The 13,114-nt window shown below is 32.9% G+C and overlaps 1 protein-coding gene across 1 annotated transcript; it reads right to left on the reverse strand.

Annotated features, from left to right (window-relative positions):
- Positions 1-10,646: 10,646 nt before the first annotated feature.
- Positions 10,647-12,385, reverse strand: LOC105804510 (probable pectate lyase P59). The gene is made up of 2 exons (XM_012637155.2): positions 11,392-12,385; positions 10,647-11,299 (listed from the first exon to the last, which is right to left on the reverse strand). The coding sequence occupies exons 1-2, from the start codon at positions 12,241-12,243 to the stop codon at positions 10,832-10,834; spliced, it is 1,320 nt and encodes a 439-aa protein (XP_012492609.1). The 5' UTR covers positions 12,244-12,385; the 3' UTR covers positions 10,647-10,831.
- Positions 12,386-13,114: the final 729 nt, after the last annotated feature.

Below are 13,114 nucleotides of genomic sequence, written 5' to 3' on the forward strand. Positions count from 1 at the left end.
AATTATCCAGTACATGTAATGTACAATGCAAAATAATTTAAAGTACTTAAATCAATTAAGCATGAATGCAAGAGGATTTTTAAAATGAATTCCATTTATTCGACTATAAGACAAAAATTAATCAAATTTGTGGCTCGACTCTCTTATTTTTTAAAAAAATGTTTGTCCCCAGTGGAGTCGCCAAGCTGTCGAAACCATTTTTATTTTTGGAAAAAAACAATAAATTAGTTGTCGATGAAAATTTGGAGCCGCCACCAATCTTTTATTAAGGTGTGATTGGGTCACCTAAAAATGACTTTGGTCTACGAATTTTAAAAAAAAACGGGTCCGGGGTCGGTTACGTATGAGGAAGGATTAGCACCCTCATAACGCCCAAAAATTGGCATCTAGTTAATTAATTAATGTCTTAATGTCGAAAATTTGAAAATACATAATCCTTAGCAAAAATTTAAAAACGTTACGTATTAAGACCCTTATCATTTTAGAGAAAGAAAATGTCACACCCAATGCGTTAGGGCACGACATTCTAATTTCCTCAAAAATGAATTAGGTCAAAATACTCGTGTAATAAAAATTTAAAAGAATATACATTTATTCAAGATTTAAGAAATCGCGGCTCAATACGTTAGGGCACAATTCCTCCAAAATCCCAAACTCAGAATATTTCCTTTATTATTTTTTAGAAAAAATCTTCATTTCGAGAAATCAATGCGTCACATCCAATACGTTAGGACACAACGTGTTGAATTCCCAATAATGAGTTCTTTATTTTTTGATTAAAGAGAAATGCTCGATTGTTAGATTTAACGAAGAAAATCGGAACCCAATATGTTAGGCCTCAATTTCCTTGAAAATTCTAAATACAAGCATTATCTCAATTTTGAAAAGTTTGAAATCGAGTAAAAAAAATGATGTGATGTTACATTAAATATACAATACAATAATAAATATTACAATGGCATAGAAATAATGCATACAAATAAATAAAACTAACATTCATAAAAAAATAAACAACGTCATGCAAAGTATCACATAAACGAGCAAAATAATATAAATGAAAACACAAATTAATAAACAAATGAAAGAACTAATAAAAATAAAGAATAAAAGGTACATAATATATACATTGAACCCTTTTTCTTTTAAAAAACAAGTGGATTTACACATAAAATCTAGAATTATAAAATTTACATATAGCAAAATCTATAATGCATTTATGAAAATAAAGAAAAAACATAATTATACTTATATATATATATATAATAATAATAATAATAATAATAATAATAAATAAATAAGTAAATATTTAATCATTTCAAAACATAAATATATACATATAAATATAAAAATATTCATATATAGAGAAATATTCATTAAGAAAAACAAAATATATATACACATATATAGATAAAAATAATTACATATATATATATAAATTACATTATCAATTAATTTAAAAAATAAAGGAAATAAAAAAGACTAAATTGAACTGCAGACAAGAATCTGGGGCAAATTCATAAATAATTGAAGTCTGAAGGACCAAATCGAATGCGCCGAGAATACAGAGGGGTTGGAAAGGAAATTTTCCCTTCTCCTCTAAAACTGCGCCGTTGCAAATTGGACCCCATTGAAATTGAAATAAATAGAAGGGTAGATCTAAAAAATAAAAAAAAAATTAATTAGGAATATATTAAAAGGCGGAGGGGCCAAAAGCGCAATTTGCCCCTCCTCTAAAAAACACGCAGATCCTAGGCCGGGTCGGGTCGGAGTCCGGTCAGCCCCCCAAAATGACGCCGTTTTGGGCGGCGAGGGCTCTCCAAAACGGTACCGTTTCGGTACCCTATATAAGCCCTCATTCTTCCAAAACACTCATTTTAAAACCCTTTTTTTTTAAAAAAAAATCCTTTTAAAAATTCTCTCAGCCCCTCTGTTCTCCGGTCATCGGCCGGTCGTCAGCCACCACGTCGGTCACCGATCTCCGGCGCCGTCACCACCGTATGCGCTGGCCGGAAAAGGGGAAAATCCCCGGTTTGGCCTTCTCGACCCTTCTAATCCCGAATCTGGGTTCAAAATCTCAAAAAAAACAACAGAAAGTGCGAGGAGATCACGAAACCTTTCTGTTTCTGGCCACCGATCCTCGGGGGTGGCTCCCTCAATCGTCTCGACGTCGCTTCCGAAAGAAAGGTTGTTTCTTTCCTTTTATTTAGTTTATTTTTTATTCGAATAAAAAAAATAACAATAGATTAAAACAAAGCAAGATGAAAAAAACTGTAAATGTAAACCTTGGATTGATTTTGCTCTGTATTGTATTCTCTGTGAAAATAATCGTTTTCTTATTGATTTTTTCGATCCCGATTACAGTGTGTTGGTGGCTTTTTTATAGCCGAATGAAACAATTAAAAGAAGAAACAAAATCTGTTTTCTTTTGATTTGCGAATCTTTGATTCTTTCCTTTTTTTGTTTTTCCTTGATGCGCAGGTGAAGATCCACGGAGATTCAGAGGGCTGCGGCGCCAGATGTTGCTGTTGCTAGGGTTCCAGAAACTGTTGTCGCCATTTGGGCTAAACTGTAATTGGGCTTTAGGTCCGGGTCATTTATTTTAGGCCTATTTCGCTGTAATTGGGTTTGGGTTTTGGGCCCGTTTTGTTGTAAAAGGACCGTTTTATTTTCTTCATGTAAGCTGGGTAAAATTGAGGTATTACAAGAACAATGTTAAAATTTGTTACTTTTGACATTTATCAAATGCGCTTCAACGCACTCAAACCCACATTCTCTTACATTGGAAACAATCGAGCTAAGGCTCAATCACCACCATCATCAACGATAACATCAATAGCCAACATCCAACTAATTTTTTTAATGTTTACATTTAGTATGATATATTACTATAGATTTAATTTTAATGTATTATAAATTAGATCATATATAAAAACAATGTAATATTACAAACTTAGAAAATGGGTCGGGCCATTCAAAGTTAGGCCTTGAATGATTAAGCTCAAGCCTGGTACATATTTGAAACATGTCTAATTTTTTTGCTTAAGTCCATTTTTCAACTCTTCTAAATTTTGAACAAATCTTAGAAGTTGGGTGGATAACCTAATTCCTAAACAAATCGATTTATCCTAATTTATTTTTGCATATATGAGATATGTGAACAATTATTCTGGTGTAGATTACATCCTACTTTATTATTTGAATGTATCGTAATTTTTAACAAAGAATGTAATGTCTTTTTAATTATCAAATAGACCTTTTCTAATTTTTTCTAATTCACAATAAAATTATCTTTAAAAATTAAATTATTTAGTGTAATAAGGTAAATGATATCATATCGTATGAAATTTACAAAAGCTAATATTTTGTTTTTAATGAATATAAAATTAAAGGTAATAGTCGTGTCCATTGTTAAGTTACTATGCTGATTGGCTTACGAAGAAAACAAAACCTAAAACCTACATGAATTTGTATATGCTATTGATAAATGTATTCAAATTATAACTTACAAAGAAAACAAACCCATTCTGACATGTTACAAATAGATACAAAACAAGAATCAGTTTCCATAGTTAAGTTGGCTTAAATGCCAATTGGACTACTTAATTATTATAATATTGAATGTGCCGCTTTAAACAGAATTGACATAAATTAAGAAATAACCAGTATCCTATGAATACAATAGGGTACCATTACAGCAAAACAGGCTTTTAGCGGCGCTTGCTAAAGAACATGACCTTTAGCGGCATTTTTCTCACAAACGCCGCTGAAGAACATTACCTTTAGCAGCGGCGTTTTTATCAGAAACGATGCTAAAAACATGACCTTTAGCGACGCTTTTCTCACAAATGCTGCTAAAGAACATGACCTTTAGCGACGCTTTTGTCATAAACACTGCTAAAGGTCATGTTCTTTAGCGGCGCCTTTCTTTTAACGCCGGGCGTTTTTTTGTAAAGCACCGCTAAAGGTCATGTTCTTTACCGGCGCTTTTTTATAAAAAAATGCCACTAACTTTGGCAGATTTTTAAAATCCAATTTTCATTTATATGCAACCCTTCCTGTAGCATGGAATCCAACCAAAAACAGCAAATCTAAATGATACTTCAAATTCAACGAATGATATATGATATAAATTGATAACTGAAGTATAAATCAAATTATTCTTACAATAATGTTAAAATGTTAAAAATAATCATACAATAGTCTAAGATGGCGGAGTTTGCTACTGTTGAAACATCTTCATCATATTCTAAAGCTGTAGCTGGAGTGCATCGTACTTTTTGCTCTACTTTGCTTCCCTCCCTGCTGCCTCCGCTTGAAGTTGAGTAATTCGTTCATCTGTGATCGCTTGCATCTGTGCAATTTAGTCTCTTAACCTCTGAACTTCAACTTGAGCCTGACTTCCTGAAGGCATGTATTGTTGTAAGCTGGATCCAAAATATTAGGTTGGGTTAACAAAAGACCCTTGAAATCAAACCCGACCATACCTTTCAAGACCCAAAACTTTAGTAATAATCTGGCTATCAATGTCATTAAGATGAACAAAACTATCACTCGAAGCAATCGCTTCGTACTCCGCCTTTTTATCCTTTAGTTTCTCCTAATAAATCAATCAAAGAGTCAGAAACGCAATATATATTATAAAAACAAATGCAACATAACTTAACATTATTTGCATTACAAACAAAGAATTAAACCATTATAATTAAACACTATAAATATTTAAAATAATTCAAATTTTATTAAGTAAACATACCATAATTTCTGCAGCTTCAGAAGTCTAGTTAGGAAACATAGGAATAAATACCTTAAATTTGCTCAAATTCAAGTAAACTTCGAAAAAAAAGAATAAGCAAATTAGTACCGAAAATGAATAAAAGATAAAAGTATAAAATCATGTTCTTTTTCCTATCACAAATATTCTAGCATGCAATTATATTATCAACTACACGAAAAATACATAAAAGAACTAAAAGGAAAAAATTAGCACCAAGCATTCATAATTAAACAGATTATAATTATTGTACAAGCTTAAACATATTGTTCCTATTCCATTACTTGTCAAAGAAACCCACCAACCAAGAGTATATCATATTGTTCCTATTCCATTACTTGTCAAAGATATTCAAATATTAATCATTTATATAAAATCATGTCAATAAAAGTAAAGTAAATAAATATATTTACTTACAAATAGTAATGTATTATTTGTATTTATATATTTAAAGACGTTATAAGACATTATTATAACAGGCATCCACGCACTTATACCTAATTTTCAGATCCATTTAGTTGCCGCTATAAGTCAAAAGATTTAAACAAAGACAAGCTGACACATACAAGTATCTGATACTGGTACCTCAATCAATGTTTAAGTAGGTTTAGAAAGAGGTGTTAACGAGACACTTACACTTGCAAGTTACTCAAGTTGAGTCTAAAAAAAAGTATAATCTGACTAGATCATTGTAGAGTTAAGCTCAACCTTTGAGTGAATCCAATTCAAGTACAATTTTTTTATTTCTAATTAGTATTGAAAATTTTAGATTCAAACACAACCTCAAGCACAAATAATCGAGCTCTTTTTTACTAGATAAACAAATCTAATCAAGTGAACTTAGTTTCATCATTATCTCATACTCCTAGTTTTAAAAATAAAACTCAATCAAGCTATCGAGCTCAAGCTTGAGCTGAACTTTGAACCTTAAAGTTTGAATCTAACTTCAGTTCGAACTTCTTATTGCTTGAACTAGATTAGACTTGATTAAACCTCCAAATTTAGGGATGTAATCAAATAATTGATTCACAATTTGCTAGACAAGTTAAATGACTTTTAAGCCTTATCACCCAAAGGTTTAATCCAAGGATTTGAAAGCCATGACAACTACTTTTAGGTATTTACCATGACTTGGTTATGCTAATAATAGTTACACAGACAAGCATAATTAGATGTACATAATAATAAAAGAAAATCTATTTGGATGAGGCTTGGGTGCGGATCTCAAATGGTTTATCATCCTAATGACCCAGCTTTTCAATAGTTCACTTTTTTAACAAGTCGCTATAAAGCAAATACAGAATAGCATAGAATCACAATGGCTTAAACGACCTAACATGCGAAGGAGGGGGGCCATGGCGTAACAAAGAATAGAACGACCTAACATGGAAATCACCGAAACATACCTAAAATGCCAACCCAATAACTCAAAGAACTGCCAGAATCCCCACAAATGAACAAAGCCTACCATGTATATCCACATACAAAAAACCTAACCAATAACAATGGACCGATTGAAACTTATAAAAAAACCTAAGCAATAACAAAACAAACAAGAATTCCAAACAAATCCCATTAGATACAGAACACCCATTACTCCAAACACCCCAAATTCAAAAGGTAACCTAATAATAAGACCAATAATAAAAGCTTCAAGGAATCAAAGCCATACACCCAGTCAACGGAGAAATTAGGGATTTGTTGAGATTTTTACCAGTCAGCCCAAACGAGAAGAGATATTGGAGCGAGAAAAAGGCCGAAAAAGGTGAAGGGGTGAAAGATCGAGGGATTTGCAGGAGAGGATAAAGACGGAAGGAGAGTCGGGGTGGGTTGAGATTTAGACAACAGACCCAAAAAAAAAACACGACTCCTTTTAAGTCAAATTGAAATTTCAATATTTGTGGCGTTTTACAATAAACGCCACTAATTGCATAACATTTGCAGCGTTTTAAACAAAATGCCATTAAAAATTATGTTCCTGAAGTGAAATGGCACCGTTTAAGTCAAATTGAAATTTCAATATTTGCGGCGTTTTATAAAAAAGCCAGTAATTGCATAACATTTGCGGCGTTTTACAAAAAACGCCACTAAAAATTATATTCCTGAAGAGAAACGGTGCCATTTTGAAAATTTTTAATACATACTAGCGGCATTTTCGGTCCAAACGCCGTTATTGCCTACCTTTTGCGGCGTGTTTTGTACAAATGCCACTAATGATTGACATATTTTTACAATTTATATTTAATTTTTATATATTTCATATCAATTTTAAATAATTAATTTTTGTAAATTTAAGTAATATAAATTTTAATCTATTAAAATTAATATTATCTCTTTTACAACTATATAATAAAATATTTAATATATAAATTAAAAAAAATACTAATTAATCCAAACCCTAAACCATAACCATTATCCCTAAAACCATAAACCCTAAACACTAGCCCCTAAAACCATAAACCCTATCCTTTAAACCTTATAACCCTTAAACGCCTAACACCTATCCTTTAAACACTAAATCATAAAACATGAACTATAAACCCTAAACCCATAACCCTTAACCCCTAACACTTAAACCTTAATCCCCAACTCTTAAACCATAATCCCTAAACCTCTAACCATTATCCCCTAAACATTGAATCATAAAATATAAATTATAAACCCTAAACCTCTAACCCTTAACCCTTAATCCCTAACACCTAAACCTTAAACCCCAACCCTTAAACCATAACCCATAAACTATAATCCCTAAACCTCTAACCCTTATCCCTTAAACCCTGAATCATAAAACATAAACTATAAACCTTAAACCCCTAACCCTTAAACCCCAACCCTTAAACACTAAACAATAAACCATAATCCCTAAACACATAATCCCTAAACTGCTAATGCCTCTAAAGCTCAACAAAAAAAAGAGGTCGTTTTGCTCAACTTTTTTGTGACGTTTTCCGAAAAGCGCCGCTATTGCTCAATATTTAGCGGCATTTCTAAATAAGCGCCGCTAATGCTCAATCTATTACGGTGTTTGTAGAAAAGCACCACTAATGTCACTAAAGCTCAAAAAAATGTCGTTTTGCTTAGCTTTTTTGCGGCGCTTTTAGGAAAGCGCCGCCAATGCTTGACCTTTAGCGGCAGTTTACAGAAATTGCCGCTATTGCTCGATCTTTAGCGGCGTTTCTCAATAAGAGCCGCTAGTTCCAGTAAAGCGCAAAAAAGAAAACGAGGTTGTTTTGCTAAAATTTTTGCGGCGTTTTCCAAGATTCGCCGCTAATGCTTGACCTTTAGCGGCGTTTTACTGAAATCGCCGCTATTGCTCAACCTTTATTGGTGTTTCCCAATAAGCGCCGCTAATGATCCATCTATTGCGGCATTTGTTGAAAAGTGCCGCTAATGTCCCTAAAGCTCAACAACAAAACCACGTGTTTTGCTTAACTTTTTTGAGGCGCTTTTTCTTGATCTATTGCGGAGTTTTAGAGAAAGTGTCGTTATTGCTTACCTATTGCGGCGTTTGTTTAAATTTGCCGCTAATGCTCAATTTGTTGCGACGTTTTTGGTTCAAACGCTGCTATAAACGCCGCTAAAAACCTTTTTTGTTGTAGTGTATGACTAGCAGCAAAAATGGAGACATAAAACGAAGGCAATAGCCAACATCCAATGATTGAAACACTGAATTTTGACACCCGATATGAGATACACATGAACACCATTAAAATGAAAATAATTGTTGAAAATATACAGAGAATTTTAACTATTAAAAAGGTTGGAGCTATGGAAGATATTGATTGGTCGAAGCATGCAGCAAGAACCGCAAGTAATACTTAAAGTGCTGGGGAAAAGGTTTAAGTAGCGCTAGGGTTAGTAAAAAGGTTACAATAAAGACAACATAGGTTAAAATATAGAAAATAAGAAAGAAGGATTGACCCATGACTGGTGTCCCTATACTCCCAGGTAAGTCCCTTTCATCAATACGTTTAGTGACGATGGAGTTTGATGTCGCCTTGCCAAACACAACCAGGTAGGCTAAGACTGGCTTGGTAGGTTGCAGTTAGAAGGAGCCCTAAAATGACTAATAAGGCATTGCGGTCATCGCCTGATATATTAACCATATCATGAAAAATTAGTAAGGATGCCTTTGTCACATACTTGACAATTTGTTTCTCCAACTCAAGACTAAAGTTTGAAACTCTTGGAATAAAGCAACCCCGTAGAACAGTAATGCTTTCTCTGCCATTATGGTTTTGTGCAACATCCAATGCTGTCAACATTTAATTTTAATTTTTCAATACAAAATGAATATGGTTCTAAACTACACAATCTTGATCCCACCCAATTCTGAAAAACAATGGTTGTGCTTTAAATGAATAACACCTCACGTTGTCAACATTTTCTTATAACCTAGCAATTTCCCTAGATGTCAGGAATAAGAGGAGAGCCCTTCGGGAAAATCTGAACAAAAGTAGTTGACAAAACATTAATATTTTCCCTCGATGTCTGTATTATAAAATCCCTGTAGTAGTCGGATTATATTTTAATTTTTTTAAAGAATAAATAAATTAAAATTTCATCCATGTCAAAAACCGATAATCAAATAACTCAAAATTGATTTAGGTTTTGTTTGTTTCACTGAAAATGGTTTCCGGAAAATGATTTCTGAAAAATGACTTACTTTTTTGGAAAAGCTAATATTTTCTGGTGTTTGGATGAATCTGTGTAAAATATTTTCTGGTGTTTGGATGAATTTGTGTAAAATATTTTCTTTTGTTTCATAAAAGTTGTTTTCAATTAAGCAAACATACATTTGATATTTTTTAATTTTTCATTGTTTAATTGAGTTTATTTTATATCTATAATTTTATATTTTACATTGTTTTTACATATATTAAAAATATTTTGTTAAATTTAGGTTCATTGCAACGATTATTTTTTAGTTACATGACTACCAACTGAGTATTTTTTTTATTTAAAAATGCGGCTTTAACAAAATTGACAAAAAAAATCAACAATGTCAGTAGTTGGACTTGATTTTCAAATCTGGAAAGTAGAGGGACTAAATTCTTGAAAATAAAAGTACATAAACTAAATTGTAAATTTGTGAAGAGTATATAGACTTATGACATATTTTAACATTTATACTACAAAAATTTATTATTAATATATTTATAATTGTAATAAATATTTAGTATTAAAATATTAATATTGATATTTTCAATAATATGTGAATAATATTATTTAAAATTATTATTTTTAAAATTTACTATTAAAATAAAATTTAAATATTAAATAATTTATTATTTTAATAAATTATATTAATTATATTAATAATTTATTATATGACTAAATATAAATAATTAAATACGTATGTTTAATAATATCAAAATATAATATTTTATATTAATATTTTAAATATTTTAAAAATAAAAATAAAATTTATTATCAATATAATAATATTAAACTTGATTTAAGTTAATTTTTATATAAAAGTAAAATTATCTATTGAAAAGTTCTTTTCCGAAAGATGACTTGCGTTCTTTAAAAGGATAAGTCATTTTACAAGGAAAAAAGGCTTATTTTCCGTTGTCCTGTAAATTATTTTCTATTGTTTTCTCTGAAAAAAAAACAGAAAAATACAAAAAAAAATTCATAAAATCTTTTACATGAAAACAAATGGATTTAATTGAGGATTTCAGTTGGGGGTTTGGATGCATTCTTCTCCTTGTTGTTTCAGAATAGTAGCTTTATCAACACGCCAAATTATTTGAATGGCAACGTGAAGTCCAAAAAAAACAAGAAAGAAGAAGAAAAAGAGACAAAACTGCATAATTGTATTCATAACAGGTAACAGTCATATATAGTTCTATTCAAGGAAACCATTTCAGTGAACAAAACTGGAATTAATAGAAATAAGGATTGAAGGACTTGCCTCATAGTACACTTGAAACCCAAAACCAAATAATTAAAAAATTAAAAAATAATGTCGATGGAGAAAATCGGTGGATCTGGGCTTGTGGATATCAAATGTTGTACATAACAAAGAAAGGACGCATGCTTATCACAGTGCTTTTAGCAAGGCTTGCCGGGTTTGCAGTTGAGTGTTCCGGCATACTTGGTGAGTTTGGGGGCCATCTCACCGGGATTGAAAGGCATCATTTTGTTGGTACCGTATTTCTTGCTGGCTTTGGGATCACCGGATGAAACAAAAAAGGCACCGTTCTCGAAATGGTCACCCTCTGATATCCAGTTCCATTTCTTCCAGACTTCGGGTGGTGCGAACACCCTTTTGGTCACCTCCCTAGACGCGAAGGTGGATGACGCGGTATACCTGTTGCCCTGGCTGATAATTGTAGGATTGCGGCTGCCGCCAATTGCATACATGAGCCAGTGAGTGTAGTCGTTGTTGACGACATGGATAAAACCGTGTCGGCACCTAGGCATCCTCTCTACCAATCCTTTACCGAAGTGGTTCAAAGCGACGGTTATCTGCATCTTCTGGTCCTCAGTGTAGGAGTCGCTTGCTCCGAACAACAACACCTGCAATATTTCATTATACTTTTTGTTCAAAATCCTCGTTCCTGCCTAGTTTAAATAGAAGAGAAAAAGAAAAAGAAAAAGGTTGTAATTACCTCATTGTGGTCAGTGAAATGGCAGTTGGAAATGGTAACGGCAGTGGAACCCTGAATAACATCGATAAGACCATCGGAGCAATTGGTAACCGAAAGATGGTCGAGCCAAATATTGGTTGCTCCGAACAGAGAGATCCCATCTCCGTCGCTGGCAGTCCTTAACCCGAAGTGGTCTTCAGCATCCCTGATGGTGCCACCAGTGCCGGTAATAATGTGATGGATATGGAGGCCATGGATAATGACGTTCTTGACAAACTGGACCGTAATACCAGCACCCTTAGCAATCTGCACATTGGCTCCCCTAGCATCAATGGTCTTGTTGCTTGTAATAATGAGCTCCTGTTCCAGGGTGATGATCATGGATCCTTTGAAAGTGATCCAAAGTGGTCTTCTTTGGATGACAGCATGACGCAGAGTTCCAGGTTTGGGGTTAAGAATATCATCAGAAGGGTCAGTGACCACGTAAAACTCACCCTCCTTTCCACCGGTAGTACCACGAGCAAATCCAGGGGCACAATCGGCCAGCCTCTTCCTGTTTTTTTCCCAGTTAGGATCACACCGCCAGCAGCTATCAACGGGGTTGGTTATTTCACATGGACCATTTTCTTTCGTTCCCTTCAACTCCCTTCTGGTGCTATTAAGCTTAATCATGGTTTTGGCAAATTGGTCATTGTAATGGTGGACCACCTCCTCAGGATTGGGGTGATAAGCCTTGTTCAGGTTCTCAATGGCTTCCAATTTCCGTGCCTTCCAATAATCGTCATATTCAGCAATGTGAGCTTGAGGGGTTGGGATTTGGACAACAAAAGACAAGGAAATTAAGAGAAACAAGCTATAACTATGAGCAGCCATCGTGGTTTTATCTTCTTTGTTTTTTTTTTTAAAGCAAAATTGGAAAAGGTCTAATCAAAGCCCAAATCCTGCAAACAACAGGTTGGTTGCAGACAGGACCTTGATAGGAGAAAAAAGCCACGCCAACTAGTTGAACTCAAGCTTGGCCTGCATGGAAGATGATGATCATGGTGGCGTTTATACTACAGGGATTCGTTAAAATTAGCAAACACACGTTTAATAATTAAAAAAGAAAAAGAAAAAACACTTGGCTACGAGTGTTTCCAACGGCTAAAAGTAGGGGAAAGGGGAAAACGTTCGGATTTTCATTTTTGATAAAAACAGCTGAGAATTTTCCTGCAATTTTAGCGCCATTTTGAATGCATAATTCCCTGCCGTTGGAAATTACAGATAAATTTTGGTCTAATTCTTCTCTAATCCCTGTACTCTTTTAATTTTTTAGATTCAATCTCTTTACTTTTAATTTCAAAAATTTAATCCTTTTACTTCTGATTTAAAGTTTTAAATTTCAGTTAAATCTAAATATGTGATATCAATGGAGCTTTAAATTTTTAATTGGACCTTTCGATATAAAAAAATAGGTATTAAAATTTAACTAAAGTTTATTAGTAGTTTTACCTACTAGATTTTAATTTTTTTCTTAAACAAATTATTTAGATTCTAATTTTTAAATTAGATACGTAAAGGATTAATTTCATGAAATTTTAAAAACTAAAAGATTAAATTTTAAAAGTCTGATGAGAACATAGATTAGAGGCATAATTAAACCATTGAGGTGATTTCTAATACATATTTCATTATTTCTCTTCAAGAACGGATGGTAGATAAGTAAAACTAGGGTAAGCGAAATTTGATTAGACTCAAAAAAATA

Source organism: Gossypium raimondii, chromosome 11, assembly GCF_025698545.1.
Source record: "Gossypium raimondii isolate GPD5lz chromosome 11, ASM2569854v1, whole genome shotgun sequence".
Lineage (NCBI taxonomy): Eukaryota > Viridiplantae > Streptophyta > Magnoliopsida > Malvales > Malvaceae > Gossypium > Gossypium raimondii.